Source organism: Salvelinus alpinus, chromosome 28 (assembly GCF_045679555.1).
Source record: "Salvelinus alpinus chromosome 28, SLU_Salpinus.1, whole genome shotgun sequence".
Lineage (NCBI taxonomy): Eukaryota > Metazoa > Chordata > Actinopteri > Salmoniformes > Salmonidae > Salvelinus > Salvelinus alpinus.
In genome coordinates, this window is record NC_092113.1 from 5,574,380 (window position 1) to 5,597,722 (window position 23,343).

The 23,343-nt window shown below is 44.2% G+C and overlaps 2 protein-coding genes across 9 annotated transcripts; one reads left to right on the forward strand and one right to left on the reverse strand.

Moving 5' to 3' along the window:
* The first annotated feature begins 6,284 nt into the window (after positions 1–6,284).
* On the forward strand, positions 6,285–23,268 carry LOC139556993 (protein-L-isoaspartate O-methyltransferase domain-containing protein 2-like). Of its 7 annotated transcripts, none has more exons than XM_071371235.1 (8): positions 6,304–6,489; positions 6,582–6,614; positions 14,239–14,347; positions 17,409–17,728; positions 17,899–18,001; positions 18,417–18,588; positions 19,205–19,328; positions 19,714–23,268. In XM_071371235.1, exons 4-8 carry the CDS (start codon positions 17,422–17,424, stop codon positions 20,136–20,138), a joined length of 1,131 nt encoding a protein of 376 aa, XP_071227336.1. In that variant the 5' UTR covers positions 6,304–6,489; positions 6,582–6,614; positions 14,239–14,347; positions 17,409–17,421; the 3' UTR covers positions 20,139–23,268. The 7 variants fall into 7 exon arrangements, with proteins under 7 accessions (XP_071227333.1, XP_071227336.1, XP_071227339.1 ...); XM_071371239.1 differs by having other exon boundaries at positions 6,322–6,419; XM_071371238.1 differs by having other exon boundaries at positions 6,304–6,614.
* On the reverse strand, positions 7,680–10,902 carry LOC139556994 (putative nuclease HARBI1). Of its 2 annotated transcripts, XM_071371241.1 has the most exons (11): positions 10,664–10,902; positions 10,400–10,576; positions 10,248–10,309; positions 10,079–10,165; positions 9,950–9,991; positions 9,708–9,881; positions 9,593–9,628; positions 8,940–9,494; positions 8,755–8,870; positions 8,547–8,658; positions 7,680–8,452 (listed from the first exon to the last, which is right to left on the reverse strand). In XM_071371241.1, the coding sequence occupies exons 8-11, from the start codon at positions 9,409–9,411 to the stop codon at positions 8,082–8,084; spliced, it is 1,071 nt and encodes a 356-aa protein (XP_071227342.1). In that variant the 5' UTR covers positions 9,412–9,494; positions 9,593–9,628; positions 9,708–9,881; positions 9,950–9,991; positions 10,079–10,165; positions 10,248–10,309; positions 10,400–10,576; positions 10,664–10,902; the 3' UTR covers positions 7,680–8,081. The 2 variants fall into 2 exon arrangements, with proteins under 2 accessions (XP_071227342.1, XP_071227341.1); XM_071371240.1 differs by having other exon boundaries at positions 8,940–9,628; positions 9,708–9,991.
* Positions 23,269–23,343: the final 75 nt, after the last annotated feature.

Genomic DNA, 23,343 nt, shown 5'->3' on the forward strand with positions numbered 1-23,343 from the left:
CACGCCCATTGCCTGAAGTCAGCACAGCCTTCCCCGGGACATTCGCTGCCACCGCACCGACCATATGATTGCGGGATTGACCTTCTCCCAGGCACCACTCCGCTCCGGGGTCGACTGTACCCTCTGTCGGGCCCGGAGACCAAGGCTATGGAGACCTACATTGAGGACTCCCTAGCTGCTGGGTTCATCAGTCCTTCTGCCTCCCCCTGCTGGCGCAGGGTTCTTCTTTGTGGAGAAGAAGGACAAAACCCTGCGCCCGTGCATCAACTACTGAGGTCTCAACGACATCACTGTGAAGAACCGCTACCCACTACCTCTCATCTCCTCAGCCTTTGAGCTGCTCCAAGGGGCCACTTTCCAAGCTGGACCTACGGAATTTCTACCACCTGGTGCGGATACGGGAAGGGGACGAGTGGAAAACTGCCTTTAACACGGCCAGCAGTCACTATGTGTATCTGGTCATGCTATTTGGCCTTATCAATGCTCCTGCTGTGTTCCAGGCTCTGGTTAATGATGTTCTCCGTGACACGTTGAACCGGTTCGTCTCCGTCTACCTCGATGACATCCTCGTCTTCTCCCGCTCCACCCAAGAACACGTGCTCCACGTCCGATAGGTTCTCCAACGCCTCTTGGAGAACCAGCTTTTTGTAAAAGCAAAGAAATGCGAATTCCATCGCTCCACCATCCCCTTTCTGGGTTACATCATTGCTGCAGGGAGTGTACAGATGGATCCCGGGAAGGTGAGAGCGGTGGTGGATTGGCCCCAGCCTACGTCCAGAGTACAGCTGCAACGTTTCCTGGGATTCGCCAACTTTTATCATCGCTTTATCCAGGGCTACAGCACCCTGGCTTCCCCCGTCTGCACTCACCTCTCCCAAGGTTCCGTTCACGTGGTCCCCAGCTGCTGACCGGGTGTTCCGGGATCTCAAACACCGCTTCACCACAGCTCCCATCTTGGTTCATCCTGACCCGTCCCGCCAGTTCGTGGTGGAGGCCGATGTTTTGGATGTCGGAGGGGGGGCTGTCCTGTCCCAGCGGTCTGCCCTGAACCTCAAGTTACATCCCTGCGCCTTCTTCTCCCACCGCCTCAATGCCACAGTGAGGAACTACAATGTGGGGAATCGTGCTTCTCACGGTGAAGATGGCGTTGGAGGAGTGGAGGCACTGGCTGGAGGGGGCGGAAAATCCATTAATTGTGTGGACCACAAGAACCTGGAATATCTTCCAGGCAGGCTAGGTGGGCTCTACTGTTCACCCGTTTCAACTTCTCCCTCTCCTACCGGCCAGGATCCAAGAATGTCAAGCCGGATGCGCTGTCACGCCGCTATAGCCCCACAACTACTACCGCAGAACCTGAGACCATCCTTCCCACCTCATTCCTGGCGACGGCACTCAGCTGAGGAATAGGAAAGCAGGTTTGGGAGGCGCAGCGTTCCTAGCCGAACCCCGAGGGTGGGGGAGGGGGGGGGGGGTCCAGATAACCAGATGTTCTGGCCTGATGCAATCTGCTCTGCGGTCCTGTAGTGAGCCCACTCCTGACGCAGTCTGCTCCGCGGTCCTGGAGTGGGCCCACTCCTCCAGGCTTGCCTGCCACCCGAGCTCCCGTCGGACCCTGGCTTTTGTGCGACAACGCTTCTGGTGGCCTACCATGGTTCCTGACGTCTCCGCATTCGTTCCTGCTTGCACGGTCTGTGCACAGACCAAGACTCCGCGGAAAGCTCCGGCTGGTCTCTTCAAACCTCATGCCGGTCTTTCACCGTCCCTGGTCTCACATCTCCCTGGACTTTGTCACGGGTCTTCCCCCATCTGATGGCAACACCGCCATCCTGACCATGGTGGATCGGTTTTCCAAAGCCGTCCACTTCATTCCTTTCCCCAAGCTACCCTCTGCCAAAGAGACGGCCCAGCTTATGGTGCAGCACGTCTTCCGGGTCCATGGACTACCAATAGACATGGTCTCTGACCAGGGTCCTCAGTTCTCGTCTCGGTTCTGGAAGGCGTTCTGCACCCTCATTGGGTCATCGGCCAGCCTGTCCTCCGGGTTCCACTGCCTGGTCTCCACCAATCCCACCACCTGGAGCCAGCAGCTTGTGTGGGTCGAGTATGCCCGCAACACCCTTCCCTGCTCTGCCACGGGCCTATCATCTTTTGAGTGTTCCCTGGGGTATCAGCCCCCACTCTTCCCTAAGCAGGAAGAAGAGGTCGGCATACCTTCTGCCCAGATGTTCGTCTGCCGCTGTCTTCGTACCTGAAGGAGAGCCCGGTCGGTCCTCCTGAAGACCACCTCCAGGTATCGACGACAAGCGGATCGCCACCGGACCCCAGATCCCCAGTATTGTCTCGGGCAGAAGGTATGGCTGTCCACCTGGGATCTGCCCCTCTGAGTCAAATCTCGCAAACTCTCCCCCCAGTTTATCGTCCCACTTCCCATCTCCAAAGTCATTAGCCTCTCTGCTGTTCATCTTCTGTTGCCCCGTACCGTTCATATACATCCCACCTTTCATGTGTCCAGAGTTAAACCCATGTCTCACAGCCCTTTGTCTCCTGTTTCTATACCTTGCCCCACCTCACTGGATGCTTGACCCTTGCCTGCCCTGACCCTGAGACTGCCTGCCGTTCTGGACCCTTTGCACCTTGTCTGGATTTCTGACCCCTGCCTACCTTTGACCTGTCGTTTGCCTGCCCCTGTATTTGACATAAACTTTTGTTTCTTTGACACTGTCTGCATCTGGGTCATACCTGAAACGTGATAAAACTGGTCTTTTATAGTATAATAGGTTATTAAAACTGCAATGGCACTATAGCTAGACATTTTTATGCAGTAGTTTACTTACTTTGTGTAAAGGCCGAAAGGTCTCATCATAATGGGTTACCTGTCTCTCTGCTGGACATAATGCATTCCTAAGGGATTTTACCTAAAGTGACGTGTACTGGGCAGGATTCGTATAACATTTCTTAAAATTGACACAAAAGAGGATATCATATTATATCATTGCAATCAGTAGACATCAGGGAACACCCATATATCTTTTAGTGTTTACATGTAAACTATTGGAACTAGCAATTTTATTGTCTTTTCTAGACCACCTCGAACATTTTAAGCCATAGTTTATTGAGATATGGACATGTGAATCGTGTCTAATACGGCTCCATGCAGCTGGTTGGCGGCTGTACAAAATCCCTCAGATTGGAGCAGCATACTACTGAGATGAACTTGATCAAGTTGATTTCACCTGTAGACCATCTCTCAATGCCACACACTTGTCACTAATTATCAGGTCTGCCCTGATAGGCTCATTCACACCTTTAGTTTGTATTTAAATCCTGTTCATTTTGCACAAGTTGGACATCCATGAATAAGAATTTGTTCTTAACTGACTTGCCTAGTTAAATAAAGGTAAAATGAAATAAATAACAAATCCTATTAGCACTCTGAGATACATTGGAATAAAAATGGTCAAGATGTCACGCAAGGGAGGGGACATTGAGAGGAAACTACTTCAAAAGGGAATCTTTCTGGCTCAACACACTGTCTCCTCTTGGCCTTAATGAGGAGTTTGACTTTAAACTTTATAGTTCTAAAAATGTCCAAACTACTGTTCTTACCCTAATTGAATAGTGTATGTACATTACTTTAAATATTTCTCACATTCCTCATGTATGGTTATATATTTTGATATATTGAATGTTGATATTGTGAACCGATAAAATATATTTTTACCTCCTGTTTCAGGACGTGATGTCACTGAGCACCTCTCCTATATATAGGACCTTCCACCCCCACCTGAGATATGGATGCCTGATGAAGACCTAAGGGTTGAAACGCTGTAACAATTATATCACCTGGGAGCATGAACAGCAGTGTGTGGTGCTTTTGTTTTTCATGTATTTAAATCCTGTCAAGACTTTCCTAAGTTTCTTTCCAGTTGTATGCGTCCAAGTTAAAAGTAAGTTTGTTTCATATTTTCCATGTATAATTTAGTTGTCATGTAATGTCCTTATTTAAGGTATATTGGTTTTATAGATTCATCCTTATGATCGTTACCTTTTATTTATGCAACCTACTTATAATGTCTCTCCTTTGTTGCAGAACCACACACAAATCCAACTTTACCATGTCCAACCACAAGCCCTCAATAAATATGTGAACTTTGGCACTGTCTCTGTTGTCTGCTTGCTCTCTGAACAGAGCCTAATTACCTATATTGGGTTTTTTAGTATATTTTTCAGCAGCCATATTGGAAATGACCTCCAGGGGGGTAATTTACATTTACATTTACATTTAAGTCATTTAGCAGACGCTCTTATCCAGAGCGACTTACAAATTGGAAAGTTCATACATATTCATCCTGGTCCCCCCGTGGGGAATGAACCCACAACCCTGGCGTTGCAAGCGCCATGCTCTACCAATGCTCTACCAACTGAGCCACACGGGACCACATGGACAAAATCTGTGATGGCACTATGTGATGGCACTATAGTCTAAAATACTTATTTAGACATGCCCTAGCTGTATGTGAAATTTGGTGGCTCTATCTCAAAGTCCACAATGTTTTCATGTAGCCACTGGACTATGGTCAAAATGACCTCAATTGGACCCCCATTAAAGTCTTGAGTACTTTATGATCAGAATTATTGTCTATATTATCTGTAGGATTTAGTTAGTCGGTAGATAACATTACAAAGTAATTTTTATATTGTTTGGAATGATTTTACCCTATTTTCTTCTAATAGGAAATCCGGATGTCAGCAATTGACTGACAGGCTTCCCAGTGTCACACAGCCAGGAGTGGTAAGTGCAGAGTCAAGCGCAGAGAGCAGAGGATAATGGGGGAAACCGAACTTTATTGCTGTATCCAAAATAAACGCCCAAAACAACAGGCGATAATCAAAAGTGTCCAACCCAAAACTGGGCACAAACAGACAGGGAGCACAACACTCAACAAACCTCGAATAACAGAAAACAAGCCCGCACCAAAGCAGGCGGGCCTTACAGGCTTAAATAGTCCCGAATCAAAACTCAAACACGAAACAGGTGCAACCAATAAGACATAACAAACAGAAAAGGAAAAGGGGATCGGTGGCAGCTAGTAGACCGGCGACGATGATCGCCGAGCGCCGCCCGAACAGGCAGGGGAGCCACCTTCGGTGGGAGTCGTGACACCACCTTCGGTGGGAGTCGTGACACCACCTTCGGTGGGAGTCGTGACACTACCTTCGGTGGGAGTCGTGACACCCAGGCTGCCTCCAACCTTTAAATGTCCCTTAAGGTATATAGTATTAGTGTACAAAGTTTGATACTTGCATCATAAAATGGAACAATTATTTCACCTATGTGCTGGACTATACTATTACTACCACACTGTTAGAGTTTTGTTTACCATCAAAGAGTGGGTCCACCAGTCAAAATCTCAATAAACGTTCTGAAGTGCATTCCATGATAATTTCACATGCAAATAGCAATTGATTTCTATGATATAGGCATAAGGGTTACAATTGGCATATTACAGGCGTACAGCCCACATACTGCTTTATGTTTCATGTCAAACAAGTTCAAAAGCTTTGGGGTGATATTCCAAAATTGCATTCAAAGCCTAATTTCTAAACTAGGTCAAATTTGTTTCATATCGGATGTTTGTGGATATTTCGTTTACTCTCGTCAATAGCTATTGAACCAAGCATGCCATAACTATGAAGATGGTATATTCTGAATCAGGGGTGGATGGAGAAATATCCACACCTTTTTTTGTTCCTTTTTTAAAACTATTTTTAAATAAGATCTCAGATTTCATTCTTCAATAGCTCTTAGGCAAAGCATGCCATGACTATGAAAATGAGATATTCTGCATCAGTGGAGGATGGACGCTTTGTGTAAGAGCTATTGAAGATTGAAAGCAAAAAAATGAAAAAGTGCATTTTTGTCCATCCTCCGCAGATTCAGAATATATCATTTTCATAGTCATGGCAAGAGCTATTGAAGTTTGAAAGCCCCACTAAAAATAAAATCACAATTTCAACAACAACAACAAAATGATTTTTGTTCATCCTGCTTTGCCTAAGAGCTATTGAAGATTGAATGCTAAAAAAATATAATAATAATAATATATATATATATAAACAGTGGATTTTTGTACACCCTCCCCTGATTCAGAATGTATCATTATCATAGTCATGTCACTCTTTGTCTAACAGCTATTGGCTACACCGAATATCCAATGGAAAATCATTTTAAAAAATAATCTCCAATCTCCATTGGAGATTTAACATTTCGGCCAATGCAAGATGAGTACAACTTTCCCTCTCCACCGGGGTACTGACTGATCAGTTTGGTGTTTGTGTGACGTCAGTGTCAGCTGGTTAATGTTTACGTCCAGAATTGTGGCGACATCTATTGAATGTTTATGGGGGAAAACGAGAAGGTAACAACATATTTTTTCGAAATACAATTGACACTATAAAGCAGCGTCAATTAACCGTCACATCCATAAGGTAAAGACCGCTGCTTCGTATTTCTTATGGCGAGTGTCTTTGTTAGATCCAGCCAGACAATAATTTATCTTCTCTCCCGTGTACCCCTGCAGAGCGCTTCGTTGACGACATCAACAGAGACTAAGGTGATGCATATTTATTTATGTATCTCGCGTTGAAGCAGTAGTTCGATAACATGTTTTGTTTGGTTGTTAAATATCAAATTCCAATATCAAACTATTTGAAAGAAGATTAAGAAAAACACTATGAATGCGCAACAAATGCTTACCCAAATGTTGGCTGCAGTTTATGTAAACACATACTGTTTTGTTATTCAGTGGCGCAGCTGTATTTTGTGTGTGCGTTGATTGGTGGGAAATATGCATCACTGAGAGGATTCGATTATCTGGTCCGGGCGTCCTGTTAGGCGTGTTTTTCATTGGGTGAAAGTAGTGGCATTTGTTTTGGAACCGGGCTGCCTCCAGGGGCCTGTTGCACAAAACTAGGATAAGGGATTAAGCCAGGATATCTTGGTGATCCTGGCTCAATTGATCCGTAATCCGGTTGCACTAAAGATGGATAGGGGGCAGGAGGATATGTTATGGTATAAATTACCATGGAGATTTATTCTGTGGAGCTAGCCTGCTCCAGACCAGGCTAAATTCCAGGATCTATTTAATCTCATCCCTAATGTCAGTCAGCAGTCACCACAAATGGAAACCAATAGTTATTTCACTGCTCACTATACATTGTTATCACATATAACTAGACCCACTGTTATTATTTAAACGTTTGTGATCATTAATTTCAATGATTTTGGATAAAAAATGATTTTTAGATGATGTTGCTATCATTAGATAATTTACAGTTTCCCATAGACTATAAGGCTATATATAAAATGATAGAATATTAGGGCCACAGAGGGGAAAAAAACACAAGTCATAATATTGTAACCAGTTGTTTTAAAGGAGGACAGTTGTTAAAATGACAGATGTGGGGCATTTCGTGAAATTGTACTTCAGTATGGTTTCATAAACAAAGACATGCTGATGTGCCAGAATATTAAGTATCACATTGTCATAAGTATCAAAACTGTAAAAACAATATGTAGCTTTTCTGCAGAAAGAACCAGCCTCATAAATTTATGACTTTATCCTTTTTCTTCAGTGTGGCCCTAGTACTCTGTCATATAAACAAATACACATTCCATATGAATATAAAAACACAATGTGTAACATTATGTTCCTTTATTGAATAAGGACAAAACAAAGCAGGTAAACCATCAGCTCCTTTCGAAACTGAAGTCACAGTGACTCTACAAGATGGAAAGCACAGAATCCAAGCATATTATACAAAATGATACATACACATTCAAAGGTCTGTATATAACACACCCTGCATGTCTGCACACTAAAATAAATGCAGGACAAATCCATACACATCAACTGAACAGACAAATGAATGGATGCAGTAGCCTCCCTGCAGCCTTGTATTACACACAGTATACCGCACAATCATCATAAGAGGCCAAATTCGTCAAAAAACGAACCTAAAAAAACCCAAATTCCTCTGCCACCGCAGGACATATTTAACCAAAATTGAAAGCACACATACTAACTAAAATAATTCAACACATATTGGTCCCTCAGCAGCCGATCACTGTCGTCATCAGGGAAGATTGCCGGATTGTCCCAGTCCATGGCTGGTGGCACTCTGGGGGCCCTCTCCTTCCTCAGGCAGGCCACATTGTGGAGGACAGCACAAGCCACAGTAATATCACATGCCCTAACAGGGCTGACCCTTAATTTGTGAAGGCAGTGAAAGCGTGCCTTCAGGAGGCCAAAGGTCATTTCAACTCTGGCCCTGGTCCTGGCATGGGCATGGTTGTAGGCCTGCTGTGCTTCCTGGGGGTCTGTGAAAGGTGTCAGGAGAAAAGGCTGGCAGCCATACCCCCTGTCTCCCAGCAACACACCAGAGAATTCACCTGTCAACACAAAATCTCATCATTACTACCTCATAAACACAGTGATATTCTTGACACAGCCATGATGGTTATAAATAGGGGTTGTGTGGCTTACCTTGTGATAGGCACTGATAGATTTCAGAGGCCCGAAAGATTCTGGAGTCATGGACTGAGCCAGGCCATTTTGCCACAACATTGCTGATCACACAGTCAGCATTGCAGACCATCTGAAATCATAAGATGAGGAATATTACACCAATCAATGCACATCACTGGCAATGCAGAGTGTTCGTCAATGGACAATATCAAAAAGTTATGTTCACCTGAACATTAATGCTGTGAAAGGATTTCCTATTCACAAAATCGGCCTCATGGGCACCTGAGGGGGCTTTTATCCTTATGTGTGTGCAGTCCACTGCACCAATGACATTGGGGAAACCTGTCACACAAAGTAATGAGTATCCTACTATGTGTTAACAGTTGTCCTGTAATTTGTAGATCCTCTTACCTGCAATCCTATAGAACTCCTCTTTGATGTCACAGAGTCTTCTGTGGCCAGGGAAGGAGATGAAGACATCTGCTAATGCTTTGATAGCCAGACACACACTCCTTATTGTGCGGCAAATTGTGGCCTTGTTCAGCTGTTCTGCATCCCCCACTGAGTACAGGAAGGCTCCACTAGCAAAAAAGCGCAAGGCCACACAAACCATTTGCTCCACACTCAGTGCATGGCTCCGTGCAGTGCGGTGCTTAATCCTGGGACCCAGTAGTCTGCATAGATACCTGATGCCATCTGCAGAAAACCTGTATCTTTCATATAGATGGTCATCAGGGAAGGCCAGTGGGTCCAACCGGTCCCTGAAGACCCTTTCTCGCCTGAAGGCTCTCCTCAGCACAAGTGCTTCTTCATCCACCACATCTCGCACGAATGGGCATGCCATTGTCAGAGCAGAAAGGAACACACAATTTTGGGCCTTCATATAGGCTAGTGGCCACACCTGGTGCTGGGGGGGTGGGCAAAAGAGGGCGATGCCTTATAACGATGACTTGGTTGTACTGATTGCTGGGAAAATAAAAAAAACCTTAGAAAGATGCCACCGTCCTGTGTGCTCACAATAAGAGCTCATATGTCATGGCTCACTTGACTTTACGAGAATATACCTAATTTTTATTTTGAGCTGTGTCATCTTCTTGGAGCTGGGGGAGGAAAGAAAAATAATGATTAATACATTTGTGTTACAGTTAGCATACAGTGTACATTGAAGGCATATCTCACCTCCCTCTCAAGTTTTTTTATTTCAAGGTCCAGTTTCCTAATTGTCCTCTTTTTTATTTCGGACTCCAGTGCAAGATTTTCCATCTTTTTCTTCTTGTACTGAATGTCTATGTCTGCCAGTTCTATTTGGCGCCGGAGGTGGTTGCCATACAACTTTCTGATAGCTTGTGAGCTCTGTGAACACAATACAATTAGCGCAGCTGGAATTTGGCAGGATGTGGTGTCCTTTTATTAATACGCACTATGTTGCCAGGCTGGTTTTCCCACTGTATAGCATCTGGGTCCTGTAAAAGAAATTAGATTTTTTGATTTTGATGAGGACTCCTCACCATTGTAGAGTAAATAGTACTTTCACAGTCTTAACATGATACCTCATGCCTTCTGGAATCCAGAGAGATGGTCTCCTCCTCATCATCGTCTCCATCATGTGCTGTTGCTGCTGCACTGGGGCCTTCACCCTATCACATTTAATCGGATTCATATTGAAGCTAGTAGAAAAGACATGCCAGGCCTACAGTATGCCTTTGATGGAGTACTCACTGGATCAGCATCGTCTGGTGCTTGTGCTGGTGGCTCTAACAGGAACACAGTGCTGCCAGACACTGCAAGGCAATAGGTAAACCAAAGTCAGACAGTCCAAATTGATTCAATATGAATGTGGTTGTATCCCATGTAGAGATGGAAGGACATACCTTGAATGAAGCGGGTGGCATCTTGGGAGGAACCTATGCTCGTCTCTTTCCCCCCAGGGATCCCCTCTAAGACGGGCCTGCCTTTATTTAGCTCCAAGGCCATGTCCTCTGCTGGGGTAAGGTCAGCCTTTGGTGACCCACCACCCGTGCCTTGTCTGTGGGTATTCTTTTTCACTGCTAAAACAGTACAGACAATGTGTGAGCAGGCACCTTCTGGGTACAATATATGCTTGTGCTTTGTTAAATATTAGTCAGGGACCATACCATTCTGCAGAATGTTCTTGTATTTGATTTTGACCTGCTGCCATGTCCGTTTTGGCCCGTTCATGTTTAATCTACACACACACACACACACACACACATTTAATGGAGTCACACTGCAAAAAATTACTTGGTATTTTTGTCTTGTTTTCAGTAAAAATATCAAAAAATTTATCATAGCTTTATACAGTGTGATGGAGTTACTTTACACAATTTCACTCATATCTGCAGTGCATTTCAATTAAAAATTTGACCGTTTCATAATTACAGTACAACTGCATTTTTGGAGATGTGAATTAAATATTTGAATTGTAATTGTGATGTTTCAGCGGAGCGGTGAGTGTGTAATTGTGCACTACTTACGCATTCAGGCGGTCTGCAATACTTTGCCACGCTTTTTCTCTTTGCTTTATCACTGTGGCGGTGTTGCCTTTCTTCTTAATTATATCTTTTACCTCCTCGTATGCCTCCATGAGGATTTGTGCTTCCGACGGGGAAAAGTACGCGGCTCTAGTTGCCATGGTAAATCAGTTAATCTGTGATCTGTGGCGGGGTCTATTTGAGTGAGCCGTGAGCGCGCACCTATCCAGGATTGGTTTCACCTGGCTTAATGAATCCGTGTCTGCTCATCCTGGCTTGGTCTTTGTGCAACCAATTAAGCCTGGACGCACATGTTTTGGCTTCATTGAGCTCAGCTGAGTCATTTATCCCGGATGTCTTAATTCTACTTTTGTGCAACAGGCCCCTGGGTGTGAGCCAGGTACCTGGTTCAAAGCACACGGCGAAATCGGTTCAAAACAAAAGTGATGTAATTAATCACGTTGAGTAACGACTAGGATTCTGTGTTCTCACATGCACAAATTATTGCTTTTGATATAAACGCCCCATCTGCCTTACAATGAAACTAGTTTGAAAATGCAAAGGTATATTACACGGTAAAGAGGTGTATTTCTGGATGATACACCATGTTTTCTTGTTGCCAACATGACCGAGCGTCCGAGATTATGCCGCGTTCATCTGCTAGTCAGAATTAGGAAAATCTGACATTTTGATTTTCTAACTGGTTCTAGTTATACACGTGCCACGTTCAACTATTCAGGAAATCGAACATTTCAGCTTTCTAGTACCGACTAGCAGATGAACGCGGCATTGATGTTCGATTTCAGAAGGGTGCTCCTCCCTCACCGCTTTTGCCCGGCACGTCACGGGACATGAGACAGGTGCCCCACGGCTCAGCATAATCGAATCGGCCTACTCCCGCAGTTACAAAGAAGGCGTCTCCACCATCACTACGATTATCGTGTGCTGTGGCAGTGACACCGCCCGGCTACTTGTGAAAGCAGAACACAATACGAGTTTATTTGACTGGTTTGTTATATAAGAACTTCATTAAAGGCCCGAAGAAAGAGGTTCTAAAACAGGCCTGTCTTTTACACACACCTTCAGAACCAAAATGACATGTTCAAAGCTCATTCTTTCTCCAACAAAGTCAAGGTATTGGAGTGGCCATCACAAAGCCCTGACCTCAAACCTATAGAAATGTTGTGGGCAGAACTGAAAAAGCTTGTGCGAGCAAGGAGGCCTACAAATCTGACTCAGTTACACCAGCTCTGTCAGGAGGAATGGGCCAAAATGAACCCAACTTATTGTGGGAAGCTTGTGGAAGGCTACCCGAAACGTTTTACCCAAGTTAAACAATTTAAAGGCAATGCTACCAAATACTAATTGAGTGTATGTAAACCTCTGACCCACTGAGAATTTGATGAAAGAAATGTAAGCTCAAATAAATCATTCTCTCTACTATTATTCTGACATTTCACATTCTTAAAATAAAGTGGTGATCCTAACTGGGATTAAATGTCAGGGATGGTGAAAAACTGAGTTTAAATGCATTTGGCTAAAGTGTATGTAAACTTCCGACTTCCACTGTACATATGTATGTACAGTACAAGTCAAAAGTTTGGACACACCTACTCATTCAAGGGTTCTTCTTTATTTTTACTATTTTCTGCATTGCAGAATAATGGTGAGGACAAACAATGAAATAACCCATATGGAATCACGTAATAACCAAAAAGGTGTTAAACAAATCAAAATATATTTTATATTTGAGATTCTTCAAAGTAACCACCCTTTGCCTTGATGACAGCTTTGCACACTCTAGGCATTCTCTCAACCAGCTTCATGAGGTAGGCACCTGGAATGCATTTCAATTAACAGGTGTGTCTTGTTAATTTGTGGAATTTATTTTTTTAATGCATTTTAGCCAATCAGTTGTATTTTGACAAGGTAGGGGTGGTATACAGAAGATAGCCCTATTTGGTAAAAGACCAAGTACATATTACGGCAAGAACAGCTCAAATAAGAAAAGAGAAACGACAGTCCATCGTTACTTTAAGACATGAAGGTCAGTCAATCTGGAAAATGTCAAGAACTTTAAACGTTTCTTCAATTGCAGTCGCAAAAAGCATCAAGCACTGTGATGAAACTGGCTCTCATGAGGACCGCCACAGAAAAGGAAGACCCAGAGTTACCTCTGCTGCAGAGGATAAGTTCATTAGAGTTACCAGCCTCAGAATTTGCAGCCCAAATAAATGCTTCAGAGTTCAAGTAACTGACACATCTCAACATCAACGGTTCAGAGGAGAATGCATGAATCAGGCCTTCGTGGTCAAATTGCTGCAAAGAAACCACTACTGAAGGACACCAATAATAAGAAGAGACTTGCTTGGGCCAAGAAACACGAGCAATGGACATTAGACCAGGGGAAATCTGTCCTTTGGTCTGATGAGTCCAAATTTTCGATTTTTGGTTCCAACCACCGTGTCTTTGTGAGACGCAGAGTAAGTGAAGGGATAATCTCCGCATGTGTGGTTCCCACGTGAAGCATGGAGGAGGAGGTGTGATGGTGCTTTGCTGGTGACACTGTTGGGGATTTATTTAGAATTCAAGGCACACTTAACCAGCATGGCTACCACAGCATTCTGCAGCGATACGCCATCCCATCTGGTTTGGGCTTAGTGCGACTATCATTTGTTTTTCAACAGAACAATGACCCAAAACGCACCTCAAGGCTGTGTCAGGGCTATTTGACCAAGGAGAGGGATGGAGTGCTGCATCAGATGACCTGGCCTCCACAATCACCTGACCTCAACCCAATTGAGATGATTTGGGATGAGTTGGACTGCAGAGTGAAGGAAAAGCAGCCAACAAGTGCTTAGCATATGTGGGAACTCCTTCAAGACTGTTGGAAAAGCATTCCAGGCGATGTTGGTTGAGAGAATGCCAAGAGTGTGCAAAGCTATCATCAAGGCACAGGGTGAAGAATCTAAAATATATTTTGATTTAACACTTTTTTATTCGTTACTACATGATTCCATATGTGTTATTTCATAGTTTTAATGTCTTCACTATTATTCTACAATGTAGAAAATAGTACAAATAAAGAAAAACCCTTGAATGAGTAGGTGTGTCCAAACCTTTGACTGGTACTGTGTGTGTGTGTGTTTACAATTTAATTGCACAAGAAAAATCTACATGTAAAGTGTTACCAAGTAAAAGGTGCATTGTGTCCCCAGAGGATCCAACAAGACTGAAATACTAAAAGCTTAGTTAATATCTAAGATCCTTCTCATCAATCTCATCAACACGTTCTACTTTACCAGAGGGACGTCAAGGAAATCTGAGGTAACACTTTCTCTTCCAATTTAGAAATCAAATTTTATGTGTCACATACACATGGTTAGCAGATTTTAATGCGAGTGTAGCGAAATGCTTGTGCTTCTAGTTCCGACCATGCAGTAATATCTAACAAGTAATCTAACCTAACAATTTCACAACAACTACCTTATACACACAAGTGTAAAGGAATGATAGCAGGGTGAACAGGTAGTGGCTCGGGTGGTTGTTGTCCTTGATGATCTTTTTGGCTTTCCTGTGACATCGGGTGATGTAGGTGTCCTGGAGGGCAGGTAGTTTGCCCCCGGGGATGCGTTGTGCAGACTGCACTACCCTCTGGAGAGCCTTGCGGTTGAGGGCGGAGTAGTTCCGTACCAGGCGGTGATACAGCCCGACAGCATGCTCTCGATTGTGCATCTGTAAAAGTTTGTGAGTGTTTTGGTGACAAGCAGAATTTCTTCAGCCTCCTGAGGTTGAAGAGGCGCTGCTGCGCCTTCTTCACCACGCTGTCTGTGTGGGTGGACCATTTCAGTTTGTCCATGATGTGTATGCCGAGGAACTTAAAACGTTCCACCCTCTCCACTACTGTCCCGTCTATGTGGATAGGGGGCTGCTTCCTCTGCTGTTTCCTGAAGTCCACAATCATCTCCTTTGTTTTGTTGACATTGAGTGTGAGGTTATTTTCCTGACACTACACTCCGAGTGACCTCACCTCCTCCCTGTAGGCCGTCTCGTCGTTGTTGGTAATCAAGCCTAGCACTGTAGTGTCGTCTGCAAACTTGATGATTGAGTTGGAGGCGTGCACGGCCACGCAGTCATGGGTGAACAGGGAGTACAGGAGAGGGCTGAGAACGCACCCTTGTGTGGCCCCAGTGTTGGGGATCAGCGGGGTGGAGATGTTGTTACCTACCCTCATCACCTGGGGGCAGCCCGTCAGGAAGTCCAGGACCCAGTTGCACAGGGCGGGGTCGAGACCGAAGACCCAATTACCATTAATTGCGGAGAAGGTTAAAGAGTGGCCTACTGTGCTTTCACGTACCTCAGGTAATCCAATCAGGAGCTAACTTGACAATGCATCCTATGTGATTCAGGCTACACTGCAGTGTCTGAGATTGGATGTCACAGTTAATGATAGCTGCTTCACTTAGGTTGTTATTCACATCAAAAAACAAACAAATGTACTATAACTTGTATACACTACCGTTCAAAAGTTTGGGGTCACTTTGACATTTCCTTGTTTTTGAAAGAAAAGCAAAAAATTTTGTTCATTAAAATAACATCAAATTGATCAGAAATACAGTATAGACATTGTAAATGTTGTAAATTACTATTGTAGCTGGAAACGGCTGATTTAAAATTAAATAATTATGGAATATCTACATAGGCGTACAGAGGCCCATTATCAGCAACCATCACTCATGTGTTCCAATTGCACGTTGTGTTAGCTAATCCAAGTTTACCATTTTAATAGGGTAATTGAACATTAGGAAACCCTTTTGCAATTATGTTAGCATAGCTGAAACCTGTTGTTTTGATAAAGAAGCAATAACACTGGACTTCTTTCGACTAGTTGAATATCTGGAGCATCAGCATTTGTGGGTTCGATTACAGGCTCACAATGGCCAGAAACAAAGAACTTTCTTCTGAAACTCCTCAGTCTATTCTTGTTCTGAGAAATTTAGGCTAATCCATGCGAGAAATTGCCAAGAAACTGAAGATCTCATACAATGCTGTGCACTACTCCCTTCACAGAACATCGCAAACTGGCTAGAAAGGGGTAGAATAGAAAGGGGAGTGGGAGGCCCCGGTGCACAACTGAGCAAGAGGACAAGTACATTAAAGTCTAGTGTGAGAAACAGATGCCCCACAAGTCCTCAACTGGCAGCTTCATTAAATAGTACCCGCAAAACACCAGTCTCAACGTCAACAGTGAAGAGGCAACTCTGGGATGCTGACCTAGTCGGCTCGGGAATTCGAACCAGTGCCATGTGATAACCTTCCAGAAGGACAACCATCTCTGCAGCACTCCACCAATCAGGCCTTTATGGTTGAGTGGCCAGACGGAAGCCACTCCTCAGTAAAAGGCACATGACAGCCCGCTTGGAGTTTGCCAAGAGGCACCTAAAGGACTCTCAGACCATGAGAAACAAGATTCTCTGGTCTGATGAAAACAAGATTGAACTCGTTGGCCAGAATGCCAAGTGTCATGTCTGGAAGAAACCTGGCACCATCCCTACGGTGAAGCATGGCGGTGGCAGCATCATGCTGTGCGGATGTTTGCGCTCAGGACCTCAGACTGGGGCTGAGGTCTTCAAGTCTCTTGAAGAGAGACCTGAAATAGATGTCTAGCAACGCTCCCCATCCAACCTGACAGAGCTTGAGAGGATCTGCAGAGAAGAATGGGAGAAACTCCCCAAATACCAGTGTGCCAAGCTTATAGCGTCATATCTAAGACTCAAGCCTGAAATTGCTGCCAAAGGTGCTTCAAAGAAGTACAGAGGAAAGGCTTTGAATACTTATGTAAATGTAATATCAGTTTTTTTATATAAATTAGCAAACATTTGTAAACCTGTTTAGTATAAGGCTGTAACGTAGCAATGTGAAAAGTCAAGGGGTGTGAATACTTTCCGAATGCACTGTAAATTATGAACGTCCTTTGTCAAGTATGACTTTTTACAGATATAAGTTGGATAGTGTCCTGTTCGCACAGTTGAATAAATAGTATATAATAGAACAGCAGTGTTGACTGTGTGAGTATGTGTGTGTAAGGGTTGTATGTGTATGAGAGTCAGTGCATATAGTCTGTAAAGTGTGGATAGTCTCTGAGGTACAAATAATCTCTCAGGAGCAGGTCTGAGCAGGTAGACGGCAAGGGTTAGCTGTTCAGCAGTCTGATTGCCTGGTGGTTGAAGCTGTCTCGGAGCCTTTTGCCCTGAGACCCGATGTTCCGATACCGTTTGCAAGATGGTAACAGTGAACAGTCTTTGAGGGGGATGAATCAATCTGAATCAATAGATCAATATTTTTAGACACCTTTTTGTCTGACTCTATCCTCATCTCTCTTTCTCAGCGAGTCCGTGAGGATGGGAGGAGCCGTGAGTGCGGGGGAGGATAACGATGAGTTGATTGACAACCTGAAGGAGGCTCAGTACATCCGCTCGGACCTGGTGGAGCAGGCCTTTAGGGCCATAGACAGGGCCGACTACTATCTGGAAGAGTTCAGAGACAGTGCCTACAAGGACCTGGCCTGGAGGCACGGCAACATCCACCTCTCAGCACCCTGCATCTACTCCGAGGTGATGGAGGCCTTGGATCTCCAGCCTGGCCTGTCCTTCCTCAATCTGGGCAGTGGTACGGGCTACCTCAGCACTATGGTGGGACTCATACTGGGTGAGTCAGGATGGCACCAACCTCACCTGGCCAGGTGAAACAAAATAAAACAATTTTATAAGGGCAAGAGTGGCTTAAAAATCATTTTTACCATTGCTTTACATAAGAAAATGGAAAATAAGATGGAAAGTGCAAATGTACTCACACCTTGTTTCTCCCCTTTACTGTAGGTCCATTTGGAGTGAACCATGGGGTGGAGCTGCACCAAGATGTCATTGAGTATGCATACCAGAAACTGGAGTTTTTCATCAAGACCAGCGACAGCTTCGACAGGTAGGAGTTTCATGATGAAAATGACAATGTAGGAATTATACCAGAGTTATGAGCTATCAGGAGAATCCAGTTAATTGGCATTATACCAGAGTTATAGGAGCTATCAAGAGAATCCAGTTAAATGGCTATAACTCTGGTTTAATGCCATTTAACTGGATTATCCTGATAGCTTCTATAACTCTGGCATATCAGGAGAATCCAGTTAAATGGCATTATACCAGAGTTATAGAAGCTATCAGGAGGATCCAGTTAAACAGAATTATTCTGTAACAAGCTAGTAAGATAACATACTGCAGTTATGGTGGGTAGGCTGATTCTCTGATGAAACTGTGTCGGGAGTGCTACAGGTATCCAAGAAACATCAGACGTGGCTCTGGAATGGGGGAATCATAGGGGTGTGTGTGTGTGTGTGTAGGTTTGAGTTCTGTGAGCCCTGCTTCGTGATGGGGAACTGTCTGGAGATAGCCCCAGAGAGTGGTCAGTATGACAGGGTGTATTGTGGAGCTGGGGTGCAGCAGGAGCAGGAAGACTACATGAAGAACCTGCTCAAAGTGGAGGGAATCCTAGTGCTGCCATTGGAGGAGAAGGTCAGTGCTCGCACATGAACACCCCCAGTGGTGGCTGCTGAGGGAAGGACGGCTCATAATAATGTCTGAAATGGAGTGAATAAAATGGTATCAAACACATGGAACTCCACTCCAGCCATTAACACGAGCCCGTCCTCTCCAGTTAAGGTGCCACCAACCTCCTGTGACCCACACACAGACACAAAATGTGAAGTGAAACAGAATGGTGAACGTAGCAATCAGGATGGTTTCACAAGACTAAATTGTGACTGTAAAGACATGGCCACTTTTAAAACCAGAATAAACTTAGATAAACTCCCCTCTTAACCCAGTGCTATTTCTAGCACTTTGATATATTCTGGTGTCTTGTGGTGTCATCTTCCCTGTTATACAACTCCGTTGTAGACTTTGTTGTCTCATCTTTCTTGGTCCCGCTCCTAGAAATTGTTTGTATACCTTCTATACACATTGAGACATTTTGATACTCATTTCCTTTGTGTGTAGCTAATGCTCTGTGCTCCACTTGTGACTTGGGTTTAGAGAAAGATCTGTATATAAATACATATTTCTTAACTACTGCTTACTACAAAAAAAACTCCAGTACACAAACATATTATTGCCCTTCCTCTCTCCTTAGTTGACCAAGATCACTCGAACAGGCTACAACAGCTGGGAGACCAAAAACATCATTGCTGTGTCCTTTGCCCCACTGGTGTTGCCCAAACACAGAGATAACAGTAAACCCAAAGCAGTGCCTTTACGTAAGTACTGTACTAGCACATCTGTCTATGTAACGGAGGTTGTTTTCCAAGTGAGCCTTTGTGTGATGAGTAACCCTATCGGAGATCTGGGCCGGCATTCGCAAAGCATCTCAGAGTAGGTGCTTATCTAGGATAAATTTGGCCTTTTAGATTATAATAAATGACAGGGGGGGACCTGATTCTAGATCAGCTATCCTACTCTGAGGCTTTGTGAAAACAGGCCCTGGAGACTCAGAACCACTGGGGGAGGTGACAGTTGTTGAACACTATGTTGTCTCAAATGCATGTTGGACTAGTTACAAAATGGGAAGGCAGAACTTCCATCACTTACTATGTGGGAGAGTGTGAAATGGTTTCCTCTTGTCATTTGTGTGTACCTCCTCAGCGACCATGTTTGAGGTGCGGACTCTGCAGGACTTGGCTCGCATCTCTATCCGTCTGACGTTAAAGAAGACAGTGGCGGGGCCAGGGCCGTTGCCCAGGAGGAGGTTGGCCCACAACGGGGAGCAGCTCCGGCGGGCCCAACACTGTGGCTCCACCCTGCTTTCCAACCGCTACGTATTCATGAGCCGCCTCATCCCCGGGCCGATGGACGACAACAACCGCTCAGACACAGAAGAGGAGGAAGAAGAGGGGAACTGCAGGATTCTAGGAGAACCTGAGGAGGAGCAGGAGGAAGAGGGGGAGGAGAGTAGGGAGGGCGGTGCCCTTCTACATGAGGCTCCAGTGAACCTGCTAAGAGAAAGGATCCTGGGCCTGCCGCTCCCTGAGCCTCTGAAGATGTACATGCTCCACTACAGAGAGAAGTAGAGAGGGACAGGAGACAAGAAGCTGTGCTCCCATTCTCTAACTTGTTACCATCCTTATGCTCTTGACTCCCCTTTCTGTATACAAAAGTAATTAATGTGTAAGAAATAGGCTGATAACTCCACGGGAATGGAGAAACTTCATGTTGAAGTGAATAACTAGAAGAATTGGATAAGTAGAAGCAATATGGTAATAGCTCCATCTCCCCCTTCCCCGATAGCCTAGGTACGCCTATCTAATCTACAGAGGTGCTTAAGGGGTAGAGGTCGAGGTTGAAAAAACAAGGATTTAGGGTTTGGGAGCTTCCTTAGGGTCACCCCTACCCCCAGAAGCCCTCACCACCACCAGCAGCCCCTTAGGACTATTCCAACAACCCCTCTGAACACTAGACTCATCTCAATCAATGCCCCACCCATGAACTTTATCTCCCCCTCTTTTGGGGTATCTTGTCTCGTGCCTGACACTGGCACCCAGTCTCGAAGACCTTCTTTCCACCCTCTTTGAATTTTGTAAATGCCATTTTTCTGAGAATGATGATTTTGACTGTGACCGAACAATTCAGGGGAGCTTTTGAGATCAACTTACAAGAACTGAAAGCCCCAAATGGTGTGGAAATATTTGCTCATTCTGTGTTCACATCTGTAAGATCTTCTCATATCTTACTGTGCTCTGCATTGAATATACTTGTTGAGAGCAGGGGTGACAAATAAAAGTAATTTAACTGAAGAGACCATTTCTGTTAAGGCAAATGTCAAGAGGGCTACAGGCATGAAACAAGTATATTAACACATTTTTACACAGTATAGCAAAGAAATTACCACATTGACAAACAGCATTACCCGAATTCACTCTCGTTTTGTGAATTCTTATTTCTTCAACATCAAATAATGGGAGACTGCAAATGCCTTTGGACCGTAAGAACACCTTTGGATTAGGGGTAGAAAGTGAGTGTGGGAAAGCTATTTACTATTAGGTTCTCAAAGCAGATCTGTAATTAAAGTAGTAAATAATGTACAGTGAGGTCCAAAGGTATTTGGACAGTGATACATTATTTTGTCTCTGTACTCCAGCACTTTGGATTTAAAATTTTACACTATATATACAAAAGTATGTGGACACCCCTTCAAATTAGTGGATTTGGGTATTTCAGCCACACCCGTTGCTGGCAGGTGTAGAAAAGCTCTCAGAACGGGCCCGCCGAGTACTGAAACAAGTAGCGTATAAAAATCGTCTCCTCGGTTACAACACTCAGTACCGAGTTCCAAACTACCTCAGGAAACAACGTCAGCACAATAACTGTTCGTCGGGAGCTTCATGAAATGGGTTTCCATGGCTGAGCAGCCACACACAAGCCTAAGCTAACCATGTGCAATCAAGCGTCGGCTGGAGTGGTGTGAAGCTCGCCGCCATTGGACTCTGGAGCAGTGGAACGCGTTCTCTAAAGTGATGAATCACACTTCACCATCTGGCAGTCCAACTGACAAATCTGGGTTGGAAAATGCCAGGAGAACACTACCTGCCCCAATGCATAGTGCCAACTGTAAAGTTTGGTGGAGGAGGAATAACAGTCTGGGGCTGTTTTTCATGGTTCGGGCTAGGCCCCTTAGATCCAGTGAAGGGAAATCTTAACGCTACAGCATACAATGACATTTTAGACGATTCTGTGCTTCCAACTTTGTGGCAACAGTTTGGGGAAGGCTCTTTCCCGTATCAGCATGACAATGCCCCAATGCACAAAGCGAGATCCGTACAGAAATGGTTTGTCGAGATCGGTGTGGAAGAGCCCTGACAACCCCAACGAACACCTTTGGGATACATTGAAACGCCGACTGCGAGCCAGCCCTAATCGCCCAACCTCATTAATGTTCTTGTGGCTGAATGGAAGCAAGTCCCCGCAGCAACGTTCCAAGATCTAGTAGAAAGCCTTCCCAGAATAGTGGAGGCTGTTATAGCAGCAAAAGTGGATCAACTCCACATTAACTCCCATGATTTTGGATGAGATGTTCGACAAGCAGGTGTCCACATTCTTTTGGTATGTAGTGTACATTGAGGTTAAGGTGCGGGTTGTCGGCTTTAATTTGAAGGTATTTTCATCCATATCGGGTGAACGGTTGAGAAATTAAAGCACTTTTTGTACATAGTCCCCCCAATTTTAGAGAACCAAAATATTAGGACATTCACTTGTGTATTAAACAGTCAAAAGTTTAGTATTTGGTCCCATATTCCTAGCACACAATGATTACATCAAGCTGTGACTCTACAAACTTGTTGGCCTCATTTGCAGTGTTTTGGTTGTTTCAGTTTATTTTGTGCCATATAGAAATGAATGGTAAATAATATATCATCATTTGAGTCACTTAGAGTAAAGAATATATATTTTCTGAACCCTTCTACATTGTGGATGCTACCATTGACTACAGATAATCCTGAATGAGTCGTGAATGAGTGAGAAAGTTAGTGGCAAAAGATCATAACCCCAAGACATGCTGACCTCTCGCTATTTCTAATAACAGGAGAGGTTAGCATTTTGTGTGGTGGGTGTATATTTATGCGTAACTTTCTCACTCATTCATGGGCACACAATGTGAAACCAAACAAAAGTGCAAATGCATCCAAAAAAAGAGTCACAAGCCTGATATCATTGCGTGCTAGGAATATGGGACTAAACTTTTGACTACTTTAATGAGTGAACTTTCCATGTTTGGTCCGCTAAAATGGGGGGGGGGCGGAGGGAAACGTATGAACATAAAGTCCTGTAATTTCCAAACAGTTCACCCGACATGGATGAAATTACCCTAAAATTAAAGCTGGCAGTCTGCACTTGAACCTCAGTCACTGTATAATTTTAGTACAGAGATATGTCACTGTCCAAATACATTTGGACCTCAGTGTGTGTATCCACCTGTGAAGGAATTTAAGCACTTATTTGTCTACATTGGAACCAGTGTGATGGACTGTGTGTGTTATGCTCCAATGCTGTTGAGGTATAAAAAGAAAAATCTAAATAAATGTTTTGTCTGATGTTCTCAGTGCCAAACCTATCCAGCACTCGACGGGTCCAAATGTGTCTTGCTGTTCAGTTCTACATGTGAAATTGTTAATCGAATAAAAAAATAAATCATGTGTATTTAGATTAAATATCTACGTGTGACAAAAGATGTAAGTTGAACTATACTGCCAGAAAATCCTAAATGAGTGCCATTGCTTA